Below are 27,809 nucleotides of genomic sequence, written 5' to 3' on the forward strand. Positions count from 1 at the left end.
ACCTTTTCTAACTCGCTTAACAGGTGTCCCTGTACTAGCTCTTTTGAAATGTTGCATTTTGTCACTTGTGGCTATTTGTTCTGGTGATACAACATGACGAGCTTCATAGCTTAATCCTGCTCTGTGAAGATGACCCCGGACATGATTCGACAACCCTACACCTGTTTCAAATGTTGCTGGGCAATAGGGGCATGATTTCTTCTCAAGAGACAAATCAGTCCAATGAAAAACAGAATTATGCTTTGATAATGATGTTTCCGCATTTTCTAAATGCTGAGGATCATGAATCTCATGCAAAAAGTTGTTAGTTCCAGCATCTTCATAATATTCAAAATAAAAGCCATCATTTTGATCGTAACTTAGGGCAGCATTTTCTCCAGGCTCTTGACCTTCTACCTTGCTTTTAAATAGAGGGAATAAGTTTACATGATCTTGATTAATCTCATTATAGGTTTCATCTTCTATGGCCTGTGTAGTGTAGTCACCTAGCTCAACATTGTCCCAGGAACTTTCATCTTCTGTTTCATAACTATCTTTCTTTTCAGAATTCAGTTTTTGCAAAACAACAACAGTCATCTTATGCAAAAAATCTGGATAGCTATCCAAGTCTTCTCCTCCCACAGAACTTTCTTTCTTAGATTCTTTAAGCACTCTTTTTACAGCTACACGCCTATGGTCTTTGAAGTTTTCTGGCCTTTTGGTATCAGAGTTATGAGGATCTGAAATAAAACTATTGTTATGTGAATTACTTGATGATGAAAACAGATGTAGAGAATTTAAGGAACTAGTTTCTTTTTTGAAATGTAGAGGATATGATTCACCTGATTTTTTGATCATCCTGTAATTTTCATATTTGTGCCTATACAAATAGTTGCTATTTGCCTTGGCATTTGCTTTTTCTCTTGCGGCCTGATGAAAATACTTAGGTTTTTGGTCAATGCTGCTTTTATTCATAACAGTCTTCTGAGGAGAGTTGTTTTGATTGCACATATTTACACCTGACTGGGCAATGCTTTTCCGAGCTTTTTGTATTCTGTGTGGCCGCTTATGAAATTTTGAAAAATTACTTGATTGTGAGCTTGATCCAAATGTTCGCTTCACATCCTGTTTTAAAGCAGAGTTCTTTGGAAAAGTGGCTGACTGTTGTTTGACTAATGGTTTAGTGCCATCAACATCTATGGGCTCTTCAAGGATGTCATTTTTTCTTTTATCAAGTCCAAGAGAACTACTAAATGAATCAACACATGATGATGAATGCAAGTATTCCATGTGTTTTTTTAAAATACTTCTGGCTGAAGTAGTAAAAGGACACACCTTACATATGTAGGAAGCTGACTTTTTGGATGATCCTATGACTGAATCTTTTATAAAAGTCTTTTTTTGTGTTTTTCTCTGCGCTATATCAGAACTGACCATGGGACATTTTACTACTGCTCCATGGGCAATGCCTCGATGACATTCCAATTCATTTTCTGTCACTGCCATGAAGTTACACTCTTCACAGCAATAGTACCTTTTATCTTTTTCATGGGTTTTAGCATGTTGCACAAATGTTTTAGGGCAATTGGTACCAAATACACACTGAGGACACTGTAATCGTGCGCTTCTTCCTTCATCCTGAAGTTCTTTCAATTCACGAATTTCCTCCATCAACTTCTGTCTTCTCTCTTGATGAATAATCATATGCTTCAGAAGTGAATTGCGATCTCGAAATGTCCGTCCACATTCTCTACAAGCATATGGCCTTGGGACATTAAGATGGCGAAAGTGACTATTCCCATCCAAATGATACATCATATGCCTGTGGAGGTGCTTTTTCTCCCTAAAATTCACATTGCACTTTGTACAGGGGTAGAATGATGGCTCTTCAGTACTGAAAGTAGCAGGTGACTCAGAATCACTCTCTTCACATTTCTTTTTTAAGGTATTTGAAAGAAAAGTGCTAGTATGAACAGGTGAACTGTCTTCTCCACATTTATCTGGGTTATAAATTAGATGTTGAAAAGCCTCCACAGATTCCAAGTCTTCTTCAGCTGATTCAGGCTTCACTTTTGATAATGCATATTTCTGTGAGTCTACTGCTTGTAGCTCTTCATTCTGTTCTAGAAAGTCTACTTCCAAAATTTTTGATTTATTGGGAACACAACTGGAATCACTCAAGCAATCTTCAGTATAACGAGTTATCTTGCTTACATCCATTTTTCGCTTTCTCTTCTTTTCTAGACCTACTTTAGAATGAACTGGAGATTTATCCACTGTTTCTTCATTAGACATAAGAAACTGAATAAACTCTTTTTGGGGATCCCAGTTTGCATCATTTTCTGATCTAAATTCATCTGTACCTGAGGAAATTCCTGTCAACGCATTGACACAATCATCTTTTACCAATACATCTTCACTATCCTCACCCACCTCTACTTGATTTATTAAAGTGCTATCTGACTTTATACCACTCCCCACTGAATTCTGAATGTCACAACCAACTGAAGTAGAGGTAGGTAGTTTTTTAATGGAATGAGTTGGATTCTTGGCATGTGCTACATCTGATAACAAAAATAAAACTTGGTGTTGACTTGCTTTCTGTGGTGTAGACAGCTGAGGATCAGCTGCTACCTGCAAAGTTGAACAAGATTCTGATGTTGGCTGATCCACAGGCTGTCCAGTGGTTAATGAAACACTGCCTTTATTCATATTGGAAGTCTTAGTTAAGGAGGAGTGTGAAACTGGTCCATTAACAGCAGCTCCTTTAGGCAAGATAAAGTTTTCACTAGAAACAGCAGGAGCACCAGCATGTATAAATAGAGCAGACTGGCCTCCACTTAAGGCTTTTTCAGATTTGTCCTTTGATAGTTCTTCAGGCAGAGCCAACGTATTGTTTTTTTGAAATGATGTCTGACAATCTTTTGGTTTATGAACTCCACTCTCTTTCTCTGAGATAGAACTGTTGTCATCTATGAGTTCTTCTTTAGCACCAGTAATATCGGTGTTTATCTTCAAATCATCCATATTGTTGGCAAGCCCATTTAACACATTTAGTCTAGAAAATGGAAACAAAAAATTTAGATTTGAATCAAAGAAAGGGTATTATTAGAATGTATGGAGAGTTGAAAGTATACATTTTTATTAATTTTCTGTTCTTTATATTGAGAACCTAATAACTGTCCAAGAATAAAGTAACAGTTTTAAAAACTGAAATACTTTAAAAGCATCTCAAAGGTTAATATTGTTCTTCATCCTAGACAGCAACAATCCAATACTGCAAATATACAAAATATCTAGGGAGAAGTAACACACACACACACACACACACACTAAATCAATATGCTATGGACTAGAAAAAAATTTAAAACCTCTTACATACAAATTGCTAATAAAATTTTTATACTTAGGTAGATTTATCAGGAGCCACTCAATACTAGACAATAATTTAAAGAACACTGTAGAGATGTATAAGCATTGCCACTTAAAGTTCACTGCTAGAGGAATACTAATTGAAGAACTTTATTGGAATAAACATATTTGAAGTCAACATCAATGACTTACATATTAAACAGACAGTTTTGCCCTTAAGATGTTTCAATTTCCTGGAAAGTTGTTCTACCAGTTGTAAAAGTGCTTTATTCATAGGATTTCATTTATTCCTTACTCAAATTATCCTTAAGTTCAAATTAGTATAGTTAAAACGAATGAAGTTTTATGTTAAATTTTCACAACCTGAATCTTCAAATTCTAAGCATTCTCTAAAAGCATGTATACCCCACTTATGATCTGGCAGAATAATGTCTGCAACACCCTAAAAAATTTTACAATGAAACATAAGTACTTACTTTTATTTCATATAAAGTACAGGCAAGTCTTTTCTGGGCATTTTTGCTAACTTGTTTAGTCATTATGAGATGGAGTTCAATATTTTCAAAAAGGAGAGTTCATTTTGGATAGAGTCATACCATGGCTGTAATTATGGCCTCTACAATGAAGGATTCCCTCATATCCTACTTTCATCCTGCCCTAGTAAGTGTACACTGTACTGGAATTTCCTGTCATCTAGGAAGAAGGTAAGAGTTTTGTGGGCAAGACTGTAAGCTAGTCACCATAGCATTCCTAGAAACTACCACAGCACCTGGTGATTGTGCAATGTTTGTTGAATAAAGGAGTAGGTCAGTGTTGAATGAATGAAAAAGACAACTGCCAAAACCAAAGTAAAGTTCCTAAGGTTCAAGAAGGAAAAATATTTTTTCCTGTGAAACAACTTCCACCATGATTCCAACTTCCTGACTCACCCATTATAGCAAGGTCCTCAAAATATTTAATAATCCTCATATACATCTGTGGGGTCAGTGTTGTGGCACAGCAGTTAAAGCTGTCACCTGCAGTGCCGTCATCCAATTTGGGTACCAGTTCAAGTCCTGGCTACTCCACTTCCTATCCAGCTCTCTCTTCTATGGCCAGGGATAGCAGTAGAAAATGGCCTAAGTCCCTGGGCCCCTGCACCCACATAGGAGACCTGGAAAAAGCTCCTGGCTTTGATTCAGCCCAGCTCCAGCCATTGCAGCCATCTGGGGAGTGAGCCAGCGAATGGAAGATCTCTGCCTCTGCCTCTGCCTCCGCCTCCGTATCTGCACCTTTCAAATAAACATAAATCTGGAGAAAAAAAAAAAAAAAAACCACTTTGCTTTGGCAACCTGGCATTAACTATGTGAAGTACTGGCAAAAGTTTCTCTATTTCCTTTCCTCTTGTACAGAGCAGTAAGGGCAGTTTATTCATTCTCCAAATATTTACTGACCACTTGCTATGTGCCAGCCTCTGCTCTAGTATTAGGGTTACAGTAGTAGTAAGACAGACTAGGCTTCTGTTCTCAGATAAAAAATAAACCCTTCATACTTTCTTTTAGTCTATTTTTATTCTGAATAATGAGTAATGAATACTATTTTAAGACAGCAGAACCTTACAATTCAATAAACTGAAATCAAAACATTTTTAATAATGTTTACTATTGCTACTATGCTACACAGTACCAAATTCAAGCTTTGTAAGACAGTAAATCTAACTCAAGAGTAATAGTTGTTTCTAATAACCTTTCTTATAACATAAATCAACTACTTATAATCTTATTCTTTCCATAAAATGTTCAAAACACATACTACCATTAATATTGCAAATATCTTTCTTTGGCTTTGTTATTTACACCAAAATCATTTTTCCACCCCTTGGTTTTAAAATTTTGTTGTGAGATTGGCAAACCTCCACAGTAATAAAAATAGACTTCCAATAAGATCATATTCAATGATACCACTCCAAAATGGTGCTAATGCAGCACCCAGCAGGAATCTCTGCATCACATACACAGAAGTTAAAAATGGGCAGCACATAAACATGTGTTAGCAAGGAGTGTGCAAATGTCAAAGAAAAGCAAAGCAAGCCTTGATGTTTTACTATTATCCATTCCTGGTATTTCTCATTGAACTAGGTAGAAAAGGTTCAATAGCAAAAATCTCATAAATTTGAAATGAGCAACAATTTTTTTAAAAATGTCTGGAAAACTAGCTAATTTCTGTTCTTACTTAGTGTAATCATAGAGGTAGACAAATATATGCTCAGTCAATTTGAAAGCCTATATTAGATTTTCTCAACAGGAAGCAACGTTGCTAACGAAGTGGTAAATTCAGTGTTAATGAGTGGCTTCACTGTTACCACCTCAGAGGTAAAAACCTTCCATGTTCTATGTTCCACCCATCTGTTCTGGTGTTAGAGGTTCAGAGATGGAACAGACGCTTCCCATTTAAAGCAAGTACATTGGTACCCCCTGAACAGCAGGGGGCCAAACTATGAGAATATCATGTCGGCTTGGGGACTGCATCCTCATTACCAGAACAGCTTTGTAAGAGCTTTCAAAAGTTCATATTTTGAAGACGCCAATCTGTTTTTCTTTAAAAACGTACAAAAAACCAGGTATGTGTAATAGATATTTTATATCTAGCGAAAAACAGACATCGAGCAAAGACAGACTCAGCTGAAATACTAGTAAAACAGGAAATGAGGTCTTCAACAATCAAAATTTTCCCTTGCACCTGCAAAATGAAATATGGATTAGCTGCTCGGAATTAAAAATTTCTACTCAAAGGTGAGAGAAGTTACTCCTTTTCAGAAAAGGGAAAGACAGCAATTAATATTTAAAGATCAACTAGTTAGAAAATATACTACAACAAACTTACTTGTAAGCTTGCACGTTAGTGTTATAACAATTAAAAAGTTTCCTTGTTTAATTTTTAGAATATATTCTAAGTGTGAAATGTTGCAAGTGCACTTTTTCTTAATACCATTATTCAAGACTCAAAGCTGTTGCACTGAGATACAATGTAGAACAATGGACCACCTAACTCTTTTCAACTGAATAACAGCTAGAATTTTGACATCAAAAATTATTTTCCTATATTTGTGGAGGGTTATGTAGCATACAAACAAGAGAGCATCTGACCCGCAAGCTAATTTCACACTATCAAACAGTTTTTCAACTCCTTTCAGACAAATACATATAACAGTCATCAAAATCAATTTATATTACTGTAACAAAGTATAGACATATTTCAAAAGAGGCATTATTCATTAAGTTTTTAAAAAGAGAATCTAATAAATTAAAACAAACAAATGCTGGATTGTTTGGCCTTCCTAAATTTCAATTCGATATATTTGCTCCATCAATTAGATCTTAGAAAACAATGTTTAGAATCCATTACTAAGGCCCTCTAACATAATCATACAGCCATAGAATTCTTTTAACTGAATTTAAAAATGTTCTTTAAAAAAAAAAATCACACTCTTAAAAAAAAGCTGCAAATGGAATCTTAAATCTACATAAAACATATTTCAGTTTCTAGGAAATCATAATGAGTTCTACAGCTATAACCGCCTCTAGTTATACACTGTGAGCACTAAAAAAAAAAAAAGTACAAAGGTCAGATCTGTCTTCAAGATGACAGATCATCACTTATATGCCTCAAGCTAGACTTATTGTCTCAGAAATCTCAAACATCAGTATTTTTGCAAACTATCAGCACTTGCTATAACACCCTCACTACACTACATCTTGAGGTTACCACAGAAGAAATGAGGTGATAATTGCATATTAACATAATTATTCTGTAATCCCTCTGAGCAAGCTTCCTAGGTCACTCAGTAATTCAGATTAGTTACAACCTTTCTGTCACCATATCTATGCTGTCCACTTTCTGTTCATAAATAATTCTTTTTAGATAGAAAATGAGTTTAATTTCACTTTTATGTACACTATTAATTGTATTTATTGCAACTAGGTTAATATTTCTGAGTACTTATTACATAATGCCAACCTTTGTCATGTAGTGTAATTTTACATAAAAATGTAAGTACAAATTGCCCTCATCCTACATTAATTCATTAACAACCATATTGCACAGCTATAAATAAATTATAATGTTGCCCACTAGCCGAGTTACATTTAAGATCTGTCAAGTTTTCACAAACCCTATGTTCCTTTAAATTAGCCTCAAAGAACACATGACAATTTCAGTTAGTAATATATGAGATTGGGTCAAGGAGAGAAAACCGCTTACAACTGTCATTCTAATTGTGAAGCAAATTTTAATTAACTACATCCAAACCACCACAGTATATAAGCTTATATTTCCCACACAGTGTACAAACATACATACCTAAATCTCATCCAGTATATCATTCAAGAGCACACAGATTACACTACATAACCATATCATCCAGATTAGCATCCTCTTCTAGATGTCACAATGATAGGAAATACATAAAAAATCATAACATTCCTAAGAGTACCCGGCATGAGAACGACTCCAAAGTCCATGCCATAAAATAAAATGAGAAGATAGTTTTGTACGTGTAGCCTATCAATTAGTCCCATACAATTAACAATATTCAAATAGTTAAAGATTTGATGTATAGAAGGCAGAATACACAATGTGTTCAAACTGTAAAGACATGGATTTCATCTCAAGATTAAAAACAGAAACTGTGCCCATTCAGCATTGCAAAGGGTTATCTCACCCAAAGTGAACTGGAATGGTTCAGCAGGTTTGACTGACAGAACACTGAATAAGGAATATAGGGTTGGAGATTGGATAAGACGATTTCTGATGTCCCTTCTAACATGTACTATAAATAATGTTATAATCCTTTAGTTAAGCTGTAATATGTTGAAAGGATGATTCTTAAACAATGAAAATATGGCACTAAATGACTAACACAATAAGTCCACAAAGCTATTTGTATCACAAAAATCTACATTACAGCCAGGTGATAATTTTCTATTGGCATATAAAATAAGTCACTATATTTACCTAAAAAATTAAGATTACAAATAAAAATCAGATATAATGGGAAAATGGTGTTTTAATGCCAGCAGCATACAGTACTTGCCATGACAAACTACTGATCTGTGATTTCACCACCTACCACCAAACTACACTAAACTTGATGAATAGTTTTGTACCATCCTCCTTATTTAATAGGACAACATTACAAATAGTAAGATACTATATCATAAACACATATTAATACAAGTGATTCTTACAACAATAAATACTAAAGGCTAAACATAATCCAACACATTTGAAGAAACTGCCATATGGTAAACTGATACTGAAAACTACAAAGATTTTAAAGGGGTTTGGGGGAATTCAGGGTGCTATGAAAGTGTAACTTTCATATATAACAATGAGAATTAACAGTAATCAAAATTTATTTTCCTAATGATGAGTTTTGCCAGTGAAAAAGGCAAGGCAATAAATTATTGCTGAAACTAAAGGGGAATGCTAAGTCATATTCAGCACAAATGACTGCTTGTTGGGTTGTTTCTGCTTTCAAATAGTCTGAACCATGTTAAGTGATGGTCTCAGCTTTGACAGGATAAATGACATGCATATAGTTCCAATAAGAACAATTCACACTTAAAATGATAAGCTTTTGCCTATACAGCGGGACAGTGGTCTATTTTCTACTTGCTGAATTCTTTATTTACTGGAGGATTAAGCCTGTGACTATAAAATAAATTGAAAGTATATTTTGTAAAAATTAAAATTAAAAAAAAGGAAGGAGGAGGAGGTGAAAAATATCACTATGGGCTTACAAATGTTCTTTCTATAAATAAAAACTTAAGAAAACAGTGATAACTTCTTTACATATTTTGCAAACTCATCCAATTTTTGGACCAAACTGTGCATTAACACAGGTCAGCTACCGTTAAACATATCTATCCAGATCTTTACAACTTTCAAAGGAAACAAGGTAGGTAAAGTGTGTTAATGCCAGTAAGATGTCAATTTTGCCCTCCATCAACAAAGAGTATATGCCATAAACTGTCATTTTACATTTTACATTGAGTCTTTCAGTATTTTTCAGTGTGTGATGGGTTTGGTATTTGTGTTCAGTTTTAAGCTATTTCATAAACACTAACACATCAAGCCCATTAAGTGAAAAAGAAGTGAGTGTCAAAAATTCTACAAAGACAAAGCAATAATGACAGAGATAACAAATACCAAAAATAATGATAAATATATATGCATATGGAATGAATTGCTTAAGACAGAAATAATTCTAAGGGGCAAAGAAAATTTCATCATTAAAAATTAAATTACCAAGTTTATATATTTGACAATAATCAGCAAGAGGCAAGGAAATATGACAAAGGATGGGTTTTTGAATACATATCAGATTTCTATTTGACTAAAATTTATTCAAGAAAAGATAGGAATTTCTTCAAGAACTTAAAAAGTTAAGAATTTTCAATGCTCCAACTGTATAAGAGTCCAAAGGACCAAGGCAAATTAGAGTATGCATGTCAAAGTTAGTGGAATAATAGTAAACACAAACATTGTGGCTTTTAAGAGATTCCTTAAAACAGCTGAAAAGATAATCTGTGCTTTAATAGCTTGTCAGTGTAGATCAACTTTGGGAAAAAGCAACCAACAACACTTATCAGCAAGAATAGTATGTCTGGACTGATGTGTCCAGAAAGTAATAAATGCATGCTATTTCTTTCTAATACTCCAAAAATTCAGCTCTTTCAAATTCAAAATTCCACAGACTTTAACTGTATACATTTCTTAATCTTTTATATATTTTCAATATTACAATAAAGCTCTTATTTAAGTTTCATTGGCTTTTTTGCTTAATTACATATTAATCATATTTTAAAAATATAAAACAGTTTACAGGCAAATAGGAAACAGAACTTGAACACTATGGCATCTAAAGAATGAATTACTTTACTGATTTGTAATTTAATTTTACCAAAGGGGGATTCAGATTATTAAACAATTTCTGTAATTATGTAATAATGTATGAGTACTTAACCTTTCATCTGTATTACATACATTTCAACTATACCATATAAATTAAAATTTATATGTATTCAGATGGGATAGTGTGATATTCTCTTTGAGAACCCAAAAAAAAAAAAGAAACAAAACTAGAACTTGTGCTTTCTATAATATTTTTATTAAAGGTGAACCCTTGTATCAATGTTATCTTTACTTGCCTTTATAGAAAACAGCCGGAAAAAAAACCTACCTTCTAAGAAAAATAATACAAGATAATCACTATTCAACAATTATATTTGAATTCACTCTCCTTGAAACAAATTATATTAGTATACTTCTCTCTCATACCACTATGTTAGAAGAAAAAAAAATATATTTTTGTGATGTCAAATCAAAACCACCCATTACTTCTTTTCTGATTCACATCTGAACTGCTAACAAGTTTTTACTTATTATATATTCAATTCTGGAATTTGATTTATTAAACTATAGGTATTTGTTATACATTTTAATAAATTTAAAAATGTTCCAGGAAACTGCAAAGTTTGGAAAATACAGTACTGATTAATATCAAATGTACAGTTCTAGTTGAACAATTATTATTCAAATGAATTTCCTTCAAATTTACCTATAGGAGGGAAGGAATACATAATCAAGAGTGACAAATCTGATCCATAAAAGACATACAGAATGAATAATTTCCAATATATCAATTCATGAAACAAAAATATTATCAATAGGACATTACTGTTTTTGCAAAAGGCAACTAAAGTATAGATCAATTTCAGCCAAGTTTTAATTATTCTTAGTACTAATAAATCAATCAACAGGCATTGCTAGTAGTTTTTCATTTAACTGTACTATTGGTTATCTAACTGAGGAAGCCTATAAAGAACACCAACATTTTTTTTTTAATAATAGACTATTCATTCTAATCAAAGGAAAAAGGCCTTACAAAATATTATGGCCAAGAAAAACCTCACTGAAGAGTGAGAATTTTAGCTAAGTTTTATACTGCGCTAAGACAACCACTTGTTGGAGAGGACTTTGGAGGCAGACTAGGCCTGGGTTTGAAAAATGGCTCCAGGGCTGGCGCTGTGGCATAGCAGGTAAAGACGCCACCTACAGTGCCAGTATCCCGTATGGGCACCAGCTGGAGTCCTGGTTGCTCCATTTCTGATCCAGCTCCCTGCTATGGCCTGGGAAAACAGTAGAAGATGGCTCAAGTCCTTCGGCCCCTGTACCCATGTGGGAGACCTAGAAGATGCTCCAGACTCCTGGCTTTAGACTAGCACAGCTCTGGCCGTTGCGGCCATTTGGGGAGTGAACCAGTAGATGGAAGACCTCGACCTCTCTCTCTCTCTCTCTCTCTCTCTCTCTCTGCCTCTGCCTCTCTGAAACTCTGCCTTTCAAACTTTCAAATAAATAAACCTTTAAAAAAAAAATGGTTCCACAACTTGTAGCTTAGACGCAGCTACTCCATTTTTCTCAAGCTTCAAATCTTTCACTAGTAAAATATGGGTGAAAATTACTTAAAGGATAGTCAGGATTAAACAAGACAATGTGCATACGACACATAGCAGAGGTCCTGGCGTGTAATTTCCATTAAATATTACTTCTCTATGATCCTTACCATTAACTTGTTTTATTTACAGAATGATGATGCTGAATTTTGTGCACTGCTCCTGTGTCTAAACCTACTGGGAAGTCTACGTCCCAGAGGTATAGCAAGAGAAGCTATTGTAGCTCCTGAGGAATATGCTGAAATGACTAGTGGTAAAGGACATCCTTACAAGCAGATATTGATTCTAGAGGGACACACCTGGAACCTTCCACCCCTTGAAGGAAATAATAAACAGAATAAATGGGCAGATGCTAACAAATCAGAGGAAAAAGCATATTTAAAGGTGCTGGTGCTAAAGCAATTATACTCTGGTGGGGACAGAGTAGGAAATAACACTCAATAAGCAATAAAATAAAAGGAACTTGATAGGCTGGTGCTGTGGCATAGTAGGTAAAGCTGCTGCTTACAGTGCCAGCATCCCATATATATGGGCACCGGTTCGAGTCCCAGCTGCTCCACTTCCAGCTCTCTGCTATGGCCTGGGAAAGTAGTAGAAGATGGCCCAAGTCCTTGGGCCCCTGCATCCACATGGGAGACCCCGAAGAAGCTCCTGGCTTCGGACTGGCCCAGCTCTGGCCACTGCAGCCATTTGGGAGTGAACCAGCAGATGGAAGACATCTCCCACTGCTTCTCCCTCTGTCTGTAACTCTACCTCTCAAATTAAATCTTTAAAAAAAAAAAAAAAAAGAGTATACATACCATGTAATGTAAAATCACAAATTAAAAAAAGGGCTTCTGGATTGAATAGAGATGTGAATCCCAAATAAGACAAACAAAAAGAAAACTAAAATAAAGTTTTATGCAAAAGAATGAATCAGAACGGCTTTAGACATTTCATCATCAAAGACTCAGTGTGAAGTCAATAGAGCAATAACTCTGAAGTTTGGAGTGAAAATTACTTCAACTAGATTCCCATATAGAAATAAATCTAGTAATATGCAAGTGCAAGGGCATACAAAGTCTCTAAGTTTACCACTAAATTATCATGTCTGAAAAATTTTTCATAAAGGTTGAATGTGTACCTGTGAAATGTGACAATTGGTAAAACAGTGTGCTAAGAGTAACTTTATTATTTTATACAACAATAGGGTTATACACTCCTACTAATTCTAAATATTGACTAAATACACAAATTTAAATGTTAAAATTATAAGGCTAATCACCATAAGATTATAAACAGAAAGTACATATACTTAATACAGAGCATTTTAAATAAAAAAGCATACTTTTCTTTGAGAAGGAGACTGACACAGCATTTTGAAATGAAAAATTACTAGCAACAACAAAAGAACTTTCCATAGATGGGGTGAAGAGAACGAAGTATTCAGTTGGGGTGAACCGAAAATACTCTTTCAGAATAAAGACTTTTTTAAAAAGAGAGTGGAGAAAGGATAAAAAGAATGGGAAAAGACTTGTATTACAGATCCATAAATTATATCAAGTAATAATTACAGAGGAGACCGGGATGGAGAAGAGGACACAAGAGTAAAAAATGTCAGAGCTCAGGAAAACACAGAAATCTTCAAAATGTGAATAGGGTTCAATGAGTGCTGAGCAAGAGAAGAAAAATAGATGCCATTTGACAAATCCTGGAGAAATTTCAGAACCAAGAAAGTAAAATAAAATATTGTATTTATTTTTAGAAAACAAGGTAAAAACAAAAACCAATGCATCTACAAAGGAATAAGAATACACAATTCACCATCAGTGATGGCTACTGACAAGGGATAATGCTTTTTAAAAATTAATCTGAGGGGCCAGCGCTGTGGCGTAGCAGGTAAAGCCACCACCTGAGGTGCAGGCATCCCATATGTGTGCCGGTTCAAGTCCCAGCTGCTCTACTTCCCATCCAGCTCTCTGCTATGGCCTGGGAAAGCAGTAGAGGATGGCCCAAGCCCTTGGGCCCCTTCACCCACATGGGAGACCCAGAAGAGGCTCCTGGCTCCTGGCTTCAGACCGGTGCAGCTCCAGCCATTGAGGCCAATTGGGAAGTGAACCAGTGAATGGGAAGACCTCTCTCTCTCTCTGCCTCTCCTTCTATCTCTGTGTAGCTCTGACTTTCAAATAAATAAATGTCTTTAAAAAAATTAATCTGAAAAAATATAAAAGTAGAACATAACTGTTACAATCTCTTCTACCTTCTCCACTCTCTCCCACTTAAGTTAGAAATGTTGATGGTCTGGTTCTTCTACTCATTTTCTTACTCATAAAATACTTACATGTATCTTTTTATGTTTACAGAAATGGAATCACACTATACATGTTATAATATCCATGTATACATAACAATATAGTAGTGTATTTTATTTCTATAAGGCATTTTTTAAAGTTATACGTGTATTTTTTTGTTTAATATGTATTTCCAAATCATTTCCCCAGGTTTGTAACAATTTGCATTTCAACCTCCAAAGCTAACGAACACTGGTTTCCCCACATTTTTAGTTTTTGCCAGTACAATGATGAAAAATGTAAAAACAGCTTTCAACTCAGAAATCTATAACCAGACAAACTAGCACTCAGGTATAACAACAAAATACAGTTTGACAAATAAGAATTCTAAAGGTTCATCATTAACACATGACCGAATTACTCCTATAGATATTTAGGCATACAATAAAGTGAATACATGAAAAAGGAAGACATAGGAATCTGCAAATAATAGTAAACAATGAAACCACTAAAACACACAACTTGATCTAATAACTGTTGGTCACTGTCCAAAACTGATTCATACGAAATGAGAAATACACAGTATTTTAATACCTGGGAACTAATACACCAAAAAGGTTTCAACATAGCAGATTAGACTAGTATGTACTGACTTTTAAAAGAAAACTTTTATTGAATGTTTCACAATGTGAAGGATAAGGAATTCAAACAATGAAAGATCAAATGAGATCCAAGGCAAAAAGCACTGAACCTGCTAAGAGAGTTTTTTATATTAATAAAATGATCTGCCATAAGATATAATACTCATTAATCTCCTTGTTGCTAACAAAATGGCCACAAAATATATAAATCCAAAACTTTTAAAAGAGAAAATGACAAATGAACATTTGATACAAATAGAGGTTTTAATTACTGTTCCCAAAGGTTAACAAATCAAGCACATTTTAAAATATAAGATCTGAAAGAACTTGAACTATGTAATTTCTAAGATTGATCAAATACAATAGATGGTATGCATATGCTGAAGATATGCATATGCTGAAGACAGATAAAGACCTCTCAAGGAAAATGTAAGTATTAATAACAATTTCTGTTTCTCAACTTCTATACGTACTCTTTCCTCCTAAAAATGATCTGTTTTTTCTATTTACAATATTCTAGTTCTTATCCCATCTCTCCTTTATAGCACACCATCTTATCACCCTAAAAAAGAAAAGTAACCAAACACCAATCTGTAGTCTTCTCATTTATGTCAGCTGTTCAAGCCAATAATCTTCAAGTAATCTTCATTATTTTTGGCTTCTCACACCTCATATCCAAACTATCAGGAAACCCTATTTCCATTCTTCAAAATATATCCAAAATCCAACCACTTCTCACCACTGACACACCCAAGTCTACTTTTTATCTCTCCCCTGTATTACTTCAACAGTTTCCTAATCTGGCCTTAGTACATCCACCTTTGCCTGTTTTCAATCTAAACACAGCAATCAGAGTGACTCTTTTAAAATTCTAAGACAGATAATGTGCTCAAAACCCTGCTTTGCCTCCACATTTTTTTTTAAAAGAAAAAAGTCCTTACAAGAGACTGTAAGGTCCCAGAAATACACCCCAGTAACTCTCTTTTTTACTATTGCTCTCTGCAATCCACTCACTGTTCTAACCTTTCTTACTATTCTTGGACCATGTTTCCTACTTTAAGGTTACAGCACTGACTATTCTCTAGCTGGAATTTTTTTCTCCAACAGTAGACAGTCAACTCTCACATCTCATTCAAGTCTTTGCTCAACCATTATTATTTCTGAATGATTACTATCTGAACCATTTTAAAGTTACATCTCCAAACTCCCTCAACCTTCTCTGCTGGGATTCTCAAATCCACTTATACCATGGTATCCTTTTATTGCTATTAACATTTACCATCTTACATACTGTGTAATATACTTGTTGGGGCCAGTGCTAGGGTGCATCAGGTTAACGCCCTGGCCTCAAACACCAGCATCCCATATGAGTCCCAGCTGCTCCACTTCCCATCCAGCTCTCTGCTATAGCCTGGGAAAGCAGAAGATGGCCCAAGTCCTTGGGCCTCTGTACCCACATGGGAGTCCCGGAAGAAGCTCCTGGCTTCAGGTTGGCATAGCTTTGGCCATTGTGGCCAACTGGGGAGTGAACCATTGGATGGAAGACCTCTTTCTCTGCCTCTGCTCTCTCTGCGTAACTCTGACTTTCATATAAATAAATAGATTTTTTTAAAAATACACTTGTTTACTAAGGTTATCCTGTGCATCCCTCCTCTACAACTAGGTTTCAAAGGAACAGATCTTTGTGTTGTGAAATGAGTACCGCAAGAGAAGCGAGCCACCCAGAATCTTAGCATTGTGCAATGCTCTGGTACATAAAAACCTTTAGTGAACAAAATAAGTTTAACACACAGTTTCTTAGGGAGACTATCATGGCAGAAAATATGGACTTTCGAAGGCTACAGCTTAGATCACTGAAAAACAACCCAAAACTTTGGTATCTGTAAGTCTCTTCATATTTCTTTGTCTCTCTCTCTCTTATCCCCCTCTCTGCTTCCCAGTTTTAGAATTATCATTCAGAAATGAGAAGTTATCAACAGTGTCAAATATGAATACATTTACCTGAACTTTAAAAGTGAAGCCAGATAAAGATACTGAAAGAAAATTACATAGTCACAAAATGTCACTTGGATCAGCTGGGAAGACTTTGTTAAATGTTACATGGCAGACATTTTCTTAAAAGTCAATATAAAGATCTTACAATAAATTAAAGTAGGTATTCAATACATGAACATATAATTATTTTCATTTGTATCAAAAACATCAAGAGCAAGGTTTGTCTCTTGTTTCCAGCTCCTGACTCCAGTTTCTTACATATCAAGAAAAGCAGAGGTGATGAACCAAGTAACTGGGCTCCTGTCACCCATGTGGGAGACCTGCATTGTGCGCCTATGTCCTGGTGCCAGCCTTGGCCGCTGCCAACATTTGAGGAATAAACCAGTGAATGGCAGTTCTCTGTTTCTTAGCTTCTCAAATAAGTTTATTAACTAAAAACAAGTCAGTCAGTTTTTCAGACATTTTTTAGGGGATGTACAAAGAAAACAGTTGAATACTACTGATCAAATATATAAGAGTTCTATATAAAAAACTGGACAGTTTTTCTCCAAACACAAGTGGAACATTTCCAAAATCTCTCTATAAATCATAATGACCAGAGAAATTTCCAGCAGAAATAGAAATCATTGTAGACAATACCCTGTAGCCATTTAGCAACAAAACCAGAAATCAGACACAACTAAAAGGAGAATTTGTTACTAGAGTAAGAGCCAAAAAGATACAGTAAAATGATCTGACACGTATTTAAACTGAAATTCTAAAAGGGGGTTTAAACAAGCAAAAGAAAAATGACACTCGAAGAGATAACGGTTGAGAATTTTCTAAAACTGACAAGATATCAAGCCAAAATTTTTGGAAGCACCAGGAACTCTTAAGATGGATATATAGAAAGGAAATAACACCTACATACATAACAGTAAAACCGATGACAATAAAAGACAATGAGAAAAATCTTACAATCAGCCATAGCAAAAAGAATACCTACAAAGAAACAATATTTAGACTGAGGGGAAAAAAACAGATCTTGACATCTAAGAATTAGTCTGATGCTTTCAGCCAAATCATATTTTCCTGATGGACACAAGAATACTTCATAAAACATTCATGTTAGACAAGCTCATCATGAAACACAAACTAGCAAATAAACCCCACTCACTGAAAGTACAGTTACTACCTCTACCAATTTTAAGTTTAGACAAGCTTCAGGATGACCTCCCTACAGACAAGAAACAGTAAACGGTCAATTTTATGATAAATGAAAAACACAAAATATTAAAGTTTATGGAATGCAGCAAAAAGCGTATGCAGAGAAATGTTTACAGTGTAAATACATACATTAAAAAAGAAGAAAGATCTCAGAACAGTGTTGTGGTGTAGTGGGTAAAGCCACTGCTTATTACACCGGCATTCCATATGGGCACTGGTTGGAGTCCTGGCTGCTCCACTTCTGATCCAGCTCCCTGTTAACGTACCTGGGAAAGCAGTGGAAGATGGCCCAAGTGCTTGGGCTCCTGCACCCATGTGAGAGACCTGAAAGAAGCTCCTGGTTCCTGGCTTCAGATGGGCTCAGCTCCAACCACTGTGGCCATTTGGGGAGTGAACCAGTGAATGGAAACTCTCTCTCACTCACTCACTCACTCACTCTCTGCCTGTGTCTCCCTCACTCTCCCCCTTCTCCCTGCTGTTAATCTGCCTTTCAAATAAATAAAATAAATCTTTAAGGAAAAAAAAAAAAAACACCTCAAACTAACAACCTAAAATTACATCTTTAGGAATTATAAAAAGAGCAAAACTTAAAGCTAGCAGAAGGAAGGAAATAATAAATATTGAAATAGAGATCAAAGAATATAAAGGTAGAATCAATGAAATCAGAAGTCAAAAAGTTATCTGAAAATATCAATAACTTGGGGCTTGTACTGGGGCACAATGGGTAACCTGCAGCACCGGCATCCCATATGGGTACAGATTTGAGTCCCGGATGCTCCACTTCTAATCCAGCTCCCTGCTAATGTGCCTGGCAAAGCAAGAGGATGGCTCAAGTGCTTGGGAGACCAGAAAGAAGCTCCTGGCTCCTGACTTGCCCAGCTCAAGACATCACGCCATCTGGTGAATGAACCAGCAGATGGAAGATCTCTGTTTCTCCCCCTCCACCTCTCTGTAACTTTGCCTTTCAAATAAATAAATCTTAAAAGAAATGAAAACATCAACAACAAAACTGATAAATTAACTAGAGGAGGAACAAGAGAAAATACAGGTAACAAAGTAGAAACAAAAGTAGGGACATTGCTCTTAATCTTAAGAGATATTAAAGAACAATCAGATGCTAACAAACTAGATAACCCAGATGAAACAAAGATTCCTAGAGGGGCCAGCATTGTGGTGTAACAGGTAAAGCCTTTGCCTGCAGCACTAGCATCCCATATGGGCACCAGTTGGAGTCCTGGCTGCTCCACTTCTGACCCAGCTCCCTGTTAACACACCTGGGAAAGCAGAAGATGGCCCAAGTACTTGAGCCTCTGCACCCACATGGGCTACCTGGAAGAAACTCCTGGCACCTGGCTTCGGCCTGGCTCAGCCCTGGTCTTTGCAGCAAACTGGGGAGTAAACCAGCATATGGAAGATCTCTGTTTCTCTCCCTCTGTTAAATAAATAAATAAATCTTAAAAAAAAAAAAAAAAAGATTCCTAGAAACACACAAACTACCAAAACTAACTCATGAAGAAACAGAAAATCTTAATGGACCTATAACAGATATCCTCATGTTCTTGTTTTGAGGAAAAATTCACATAATACACAATTAACCATTTTTAGTGTAAAACTGGGTGGTATTTAATGTATTCACACTGTTATGTAACCACCAGATGTCTCATTTCTGAACTGTTCCATTACCCTGTAAAAACTACCTCTATCCATTAAGTAATCACTTCTTGTTATCCACTTCTACCACCACCTAGTAACCGTGACTTTCCCTACAGATTTGGCCATTCTACCTATTTAACATAAAAGGAACCATACAATAGGCGAACTTTTGTGTCTGGCTTTTTTTCATTTGGCATGGTTTTGAGGTTCATCCAAGTTGTATCATGTACTTCATTATTTACTATAGCTGACTAATACTCCATTATATGGATATACCACCATACGCTTATCTAATTACTCCTTGATAGACATTTGAGTTGTTTCCCATTTTGGCTTTTATGAATACAATTGCTATAAATATTTGAGTGTAAGTTTCTCTGTGGACATGAGTTCTAATTTTTCCTGAGCTGCAGGAGCTGGATCATATGGTAATTTTAGTTACCTCTTTTAACGAACCACCAAACTTATTTTCCATAACAGATCTGAGTATCTTACAGGGTATGAAGTAGTATCTCATTGTGGTTTATTTATTATTATTTTTATAAAGTATTTATTTATTTGAAAAGTAGAGAGACAGAAGTAGGGAAGGGAGGGGAGGGAGAGAGAGAAACTTATCTCATCCCATGGGTTCACTTCCTCTCAGCTACAGCTGGGCCCGTCTAAAGCCAGGAGCCTAGAATCCCATCCATGTCTCCAATGTGGCTGGCAGGAGCCCAAGTATTTGGACCATCATCTTCTGCTCTCTCAAGAGCTGGATCAGAAGCACCACATATGGGACTTAAACCAACATTCCTATAGGGGATGCTGGCATTACAGTGATAGCTTAACCTGCTGCACCACAATGGCAATCCCTCATTGTGATTTAAAAATAAGAAAGCTATTCATGGAATGGTCCATGTTCTGACAACATGCAATCAAGAAAAAAAATTCCATTTTCTTAAGAATCTCCAAAATCACCTAATCAAAGCTCAAATCATTTAAGAGGCTCTTTCAGAAATAATATATACAAGGACTGAGTATAAAAGAAAATAATAGATAAGTCCAACTAAAATTAAGATCTTCCTGTCATCAAAAGGTAACATAAATAAGGAGTCAAACATTAAGAGTCAAAGTAGAATAAATTTTTCTAACAAATGCACTGACAACTTAAATCCAGAAGATCCAAGCTTCTAAAAATAAAGGGAAAGCAATAGAGACCCCAATTGGAATAAAAAAGGGCTTACAGCCATAAAATATTTTTTCTATTTCTTAAAATTTTTCATTTTTATTTTATTTATTTAAAAGAGTTAGACAGAGATGCAGAGAAATCATTCATCCACCATTTCACTTCTCCAATGCCCATAACAGCCAGGGCTGGGTTAGGTCAGAAGCCACTTGAGAACTCAATCCAGCTTTCCATATGGCTGACAATGACCCAACTACTTGAGCCATCATGTACTGCCTCCCTAGGTGTGCATAAGCAGGAAGCGAAAAATAAAGCTGGAATTTGAACTCAAGTACTTTGGTATGGAATGCAGGGATCCTAAGTAGCAGCTTAGCTGTTGTACTCAACGCCTGCTCCTATAACTGCTATAAATCAGCAAGATAATAAAAAAAAATTAATAGCAATTCAAAGAAAAGGTAGAGGAAGAAGAGAATATATTTTGGGGCTGGTGCTGTGGCGTAGAGGGTAAAGCTACCACCTGCAGTGCCGGCATCCCATATGGGTGCAGGTTCAAGTCCCGGCTGCTCTACTTCCAATCCAGCCCTCTGTTATGGCCTGGGAACGCAGTGGGAGATGACCCAAGTCCTTGGGCCCCTCACCCATGTGGGAGACCAGGAGGAAGCTCCTGGCTCCTGATCGGTGCAGCTCTGGCCATTGCGGCCTTCTGGGGAGTGAACCAGCAGATGGAAGACCCCTCTCTTTCTCTTCCTCTCTCTCCCTCTCTCTCTCTCTCTCTGCCTCTCCTTCTTTCTCTGTGTAACTTTCAAGCAAATAAATAAATTGCAAAAAAAAAAAAAGAGAGAGAGAGAGAATATATTTCACAAAACAGGATATCCAGACAACAAATATTTTTATGAAAGAGGGCTCAATTTCATTTGGAATCAAGGGAAACTCCGAAGGGCTTAAATTAATCAAATGTTGGTGAGGATACTAACAAGAACCCTTACATATCAATTGATAGGATCATTTCGACCACTCTGAAAAAATCTGAACACTCATAATAAACCAATGGCCCAGATTCCATTATTGGTATGTACCCAACATAAACGGCATGTGCATCCAGAAACAGGTGCAAGAATATTCATGACAGAATTATTCAACCCAAACGTCCTATCGTCAAAAGATAAAATGTGATAAAATCATACAAGTGACTTATAGCCAGATCTGACATTCCTGTATCTCTAAAACATAATGCTGAGCAAACTAAAAGATACAATAATAGTACTGTATAATTCTACTTCTATAAAAGTTCAAAAATAGGTTTTAAAAAAAGTTACATTCTTTGAAGTCAGGCTGGTTGTTATTAGTGATCAGGAAAGGAAACACAGGGGGCGTCTATATTGCTGACAGTACCTTATTTCTTCATCTGTGCTGGTCACGGAGTGCACAATTTGTGGTGATTAACTGAGCTAGATATTTACAATGTATGTACTATTCTGTATATATACCTTAATTTTTTAAAAAAACAGATACAAGGCACATTTTTATATCCTGTATATGCAAGCCAGAAAACAATACCTTTACACAAAGACTTTATATGGTATCAGATAACTGTTTAGTAATAAAAAAATCATGTCAAGGAACATAAGAACTTTCTAATTCTTACACTTCAAGACCTTCTGTCTAATTAAATAAAACAAAGTATCTTGGAAAGGACTGATTGAGTTTTCAACATGTTGTGTTGAAAGTCATAATTAAATATATTTTAAAAAAAGTAAATATAGGAAATCAGAAAAATTAAAGATTTATTTATTTATTTGAAGACAGAGTTACAGAGAGGCAGAGGCAGGGAGAGAGAGAGGTATTCCATCCGCTGGTTCACTCCTCAGATGGCCACAATGACTGGAGCTGCACTGATCTGAAGCCAGGAGCCAGGAGCTTACTCCGCGTCTCCCACACAGGTGCAGGAGCCCAAGGACTTGGGCCAACTTCTACTGCTTTCCCAGGCCATAGCAGAGAGCTAGACTGGAAGTGGAGCAGTCAGGACTCAAACCGCGCCCATATGGGATGCCGGCGCTGCAGGCCAGGGCTTTAACCTGCTGCGCCACAGCGCTGGCCCCTCCTATATTTACTTTGGACATTGGGGGGGGGGGGGGGGCAAGTACTTTGAAAAATGCCAATATTAAAAGAAGTTGAAAAGACTTCTCTCTAATATTAGAAATGTTTTCTCACATTTACAAGCAGATGAGGATTAAAACAGAATGATAAATGACACCCCAATTAAAGAGGCTTCTGTGAAAAATTTACATACTTCCCTATCCAAACTAAGCTTCAGTTTATATCTTTATTCTAAGATATTTTAAGAACACCCTATTTTATACCAATTATTTTATTTATAAAATGTGAATCAAACATTTAAAATATCAAGTTGTTCAACACCAAATAGATCCCTCTGAATTTAATCATTTATGCAGTACATTGTACAGTTAAGAATGGGCAATTTGTTTCATTTCAAGCCACGTAGTGCCACCAAGTGGTAGCAAACACATTTTCCAAAATACCACCTTGAAGCAACAAGAAGTTATAATGTAATATTATATCTGAATGGAAAAATCAATAAACAAAATTGTGAATTATCTTGGTATGAAACTTTTAAAAAAGAGGTCTTAGAGACACAGGGGGAAGCTCCCATCTATTGGCCCCATTCCCAAATGTGCACAATTGCTGGGACTATTCCCAGCCGAAGTAGAAGCCAGGAATTTAATCCACTTCTCCCAAATGGGTGGCAGGAACCCAACTACTTAAACCATCACCACTGCCTACTAGAATGCACATCAGCAGGAAGATGCAGTCAAAAGCTAGAGCTGGGCATCAAATCAGGCACTTAAATCCTAGGCCAACACATACTCCAAGATGGAGTTTAAAAGTTAAAACTATCTTGGAAGAAAAGAAACTGTGAGTATAATGCTGTAGGTATTTACATTTTGTTGCTTTTTGCTTTTCTAATTCACATTTCATTTAAAAAAAAAAAAAAAACTATGTTGCTTTAGAAGTTAATAATACACAGAGTAAAAGTTCTAGAAAGTTTCCTAATAATTACCCTTGTTAAGTATGAAGGAGTGAGGAGAAGTAAGAAAAATAACACTTTTGCTGTTTAATGCCTGTATGAATTTGCTAGGACTGTTTTAACAAAGTATTGCAGACTGAGTAAATTACACAACAGATATTTATTTTCTCACAGATCCAGATGCAGAAAGTTTACAACCAAAACATCAGTAAGATTGGTTGCTTCTGGGGCCAGCACTGTGGCACAGCAGGTTAAGCCTCCACCTGCAATCCAGCACCCCATATGTTCAAGTCCCAGCAGCTCCACTTCCAATCCAGCTCCCTGCTAATGGCCTGGGAAAAGCATAGGAAGATGGTCCACATGTTTAGGACCCTGCTACCAACATGCGAGACCTGTATGATGCTCCCAGTTTCAGCCTGGCCCAGCCCTGGCTGTAGCAGCCATCTGGGGAATGAACCAGCAGATGGAAGATCAATATCTCCTTCTCTCCCTCTCTCTCCAGCTCTGACTTCCAAATTAAAACAAAGGGAGGCGGGGGGAGCCAGCACTGTGGCACAGCAGGTAAAGCTGCTGCCTGCAGTGCCAGCATCCCATATGGTCCCCAGATGAAGTCTCAGCTGCTCCTCTTCCGATCCAGCTCTCTGCTATGGCCTGGGAAAGCAGTAGAAGATGGCTCAAGTCCTTGGGTCCTGCACCTGCATGGGTATACCCAGGGGAAGCTCCTGGGTCATGGCTTTGGATCAACGCAGCTCTGGCCACTGCGGCCAACTGTGGAGTGAACCAGATGATGGAAGACCTCTCTCTCTCTCTGCCTCTCCTTCTCTCTTTGTATAACACTTCCAAATAAATAATCTTAAAAAAAAAAAAAAAGTTGCTTTTGAGGGCAGTCAGGCAAGCATTGTTTCCAGGCCTCTCCTTGGTTTATAAATTGCCATCTTCTTGCTAGGTTTTCTCACATCATTTTCCTATACGAGTAGTTTGGTGACTAAATTTCACTTTTTCATAGGGACACCAATCATAACTGGATTAGAGACTATCCTAATGACTTCATTTTAACTTGATTACCTCTGTAAAGCCCCGACATTCAAATAAGGTCATACACCATCTAACACATAGAAGTCAGGGTTTCAACATCTGAATTAGACAAGGAATGACATTTTAATCCACAACACCACCAAATTCTATATTTGAACTTTTGGGATATGAGTATTTTTCTTATGATAAGAGGATGAAAAATAGCTTCTAAAAGTTGTTAAATACCATTTTAATTTCATGAAATGTTACCAGCAAAAATAAATGATTCCATTTTATCATAAAATTATATATATGAAATATCAAAGTGTCACAGTCTATGTCCAACACAGTTATAATGAACTTGGTCCGAACTCTCATCTCCTGCTACTCTATTTCTCACTGTATTCATAGTAGCCACCTTAATTTCTTAAATATACCCCAGGTATTCAGCACCTAATGTTTTCTGTTTGAAGTTCTTCTTTCAAATGTTGTATGCATCAGTTGCTTCTCATACTTCTGCTTAACATTCCTCTTAGTTCCTCCTAAACCATCCTAAATATAATAGCACTCTTGTTAACTCTATTCCCTTCTCTGCTTATTTTTTCTTCATAGTACACAATAAGTACATCAGTATTCTTACTAACACTTGACATACTACATAGATATTAGTTTTCTCTCTCACTACAAAGTGAGCTGTTAGAAGACAGAGACATGTTTTGTTCACTGATGTACCCCCAGAATCTAAAACAGTAAGTAGTGCATTGAATACAACTGGTATTCTTTTTTTGCATGTATGCATTATCATAGCATAAAGAATTTTTAAAAGTTAATGCATCTTGGACTTTTAAATGGAACCTAGTGGCCCCTTTCTAATCATTTTCCACACCATTTCTCTTACCAGTTCTCAGGGATCCAATGCATCCCACTGGGTCTCTCAAATTATTCAAACACACTCTTTCTCTTCACAGGGCCTCCATACAATTTCCTTAATCTGTAATCCTCTACCCTCTTCTTCTCAGCCCCATGTCACACAAATCCACTTAACTTTAACTCCTAATTTCCCTTTAGATTACAGCTCTCAAGTTCACGTACTATGGGATTTTGTGTCAAGTTATCGATTATTATCTATTCCAATAAAGCTAGGTCCCAGAAAAGTTCTTTCCCATGTCCCAAGAGACCGTGTAAGCTGTGCTTTGAACACGTAAGGTGATGGACAACCTAGATGAAGGGGAACACATATAAAACAGGATAACTACAAATGACCAATAAAGCTGTGCAACTTGTTGATTATGGGGAATTAAACCAAGCAAACTTTCCTTATTCTGTCTCACAGTTCTGGAAGTTCACAGTACAAAACAGTACCACTAGTAGCACCACTGGTCTGGCATTTGATGAGAGCAGTGAGATAGTAAACTGTGCAGAGGAAGTATTACATGATGAGCGATGAAGTAGACAGATGGGGAACACACTCCTCCTTCATGTCTATGGGTTTCTCTTAAAGCCACCAGAATTTGAACCTGGGGGCCCCACCCCAGCAATTTAATTCAATCTAATCACTTCCCAAGGCCCTGACTTTCAGACATTGAAACTGGATTAAGTCTTCACCCTTAATCCACTAACCAGTAACTTTGATCTATTAATTTACAACTTTGGGAACCAAGACCCTATCACATGGGCCTTTGAAGGACACCCAAACTAATATCCAAACTAAAGCAATAAGCTTATTTTTTTTAACTTTTATTTAATGAATATAAATTTCCAATGTACAGCTTATGGATTACAAGCAATAAGCTTATTTTAATATTCAGTTTTTCAATCAATTTAAAAGTATAAGGAGGGGCCAGCACTGTGGTGTAGCAGGTTAAGTTTCCGCTTGTAATAGCACCAGCATCCTATATCTGCACCATTTTGAGTCCCGGATGCTCCACTTCTAATCCAGCTCCCTGCTAATGGCCTGAGAAAGCAGTGGAAGATGGCTCAAGTGCTTAGACCCCTGCTACCCATGTGGGAGACGTGCACGATGCTCCTGGCTTCAGCTTGGCCCAGCTCTGGCTGTAGCAGCCATCTGGGGAGTGAACCAGCAGATGGAAAACCTCTCTCTCTCTGTGTCTCTGCCTCTTTCTCTCTATATAACTCTTTCAAATAAATAAATAAATAAAAAGTATATGGAAGTAATAGGATTTCATATTACACGCCATATCTTAGTGAATATATACAAGTCATTTTACTCATATACTACATTACCAGTTATTTTCTAACATGCTATGTAAGTACATGACTTACAAAATGTCATCTACGTACAAGTATACTGACAGTTATCAAAAGGCTGCCTATATGACATAATTTATAATAAAATAACACCAGGCCGGTGCCATGGCTCACTTGGCTAATCCTCCGCCTGTGGCGCTGGCACCCCGGGGTTCTAGTCCCGGCTGGGGCGCCGGGTACTAGTCCCTGTTGCTCCTCTTCCAGTCCAGCTCTTTTCTGTGGCCCGGGAGGGCAGTGGAGGATGGCCCAGGTGCTTGGGTCCCTGCACCCGCATGGGAGACCAGGAGGAAGCACCTGGCTCCTGGCTTCAGATTGGCACAGCGCTGGCCATTAGGGGAGTGAACCAACAGAAGGAAGACCTTTCTCTCTGTCTCTCTCACTGTCTATAACTCTACCTGTCAAACAAAAATAAAAATAAAATAACAAAGTACATTATTTCACTGAGAAAAGAAATTACTCTTCTTACTGATGAACTACATAATTTCCTTTCAAACTTTATATAGCATTCTTTCTAAAAGTTCCATTTGGGAAGCAGTTATCTCATTTTTAATGTGGCACATGAGAAACAAAGCAGACTCTAGACAATGTTTCTAACACTAACCATTACTATTTCTGGAGAAAATAAGAAATCTCAGCAGCATTTATTGTTCTGTCATTAGTTTTGTGTTGCCTAACCAATTTTTATCCCCAGATTGAATTTATAAT

At 36.5% G+C, this 27,809-nt stretch overlaps 1 protein-coding gene across 13 annotated transcripts in view; it reads right to left on the minus strand.

Annotated features, from left to right (window-relative positions):
• Positions 1 to 27,809, minus strand: part of ZNF644 (zinc finger protein 644) — a 105,605-nt gene that overhangs the window by 27,187 nt on the left and 50,609 nt on the right. For 6 of the 13 annotated variants that reach the window (XM_062191711.1, XM_062191713.1, XM_062191710.1 and 3 more), the window contains one exon: positions 3 to 3,037. The exons of the other annotated variants lie outside the window; for them this stretch is intronic. In XM_062191711.1, the coding sequence (XP_062047695.1) occupies positions 3 to 3,037 (3,035 nt within the window). The remainder of the gene's footprint in view (positions 1 to 2; positions 3,038 to 27,809) is intronic. 13 annotated transcript variants of the gene reach the window in all.

The sequence above is a fragment of the Lepus europaeus genome, chromosome 5 (genome assembly GCF_033115175.1).
Source record: "Lepus europaeus isolate LE1 chromosome 5, mLepTim1.pri, whole genome shotgun sequence".
NCBI lineage: Eukaryota > Metazoa > Chordata > Mammalia > Lagomorpha > Leporidae > Lepus > Lepus europaeus.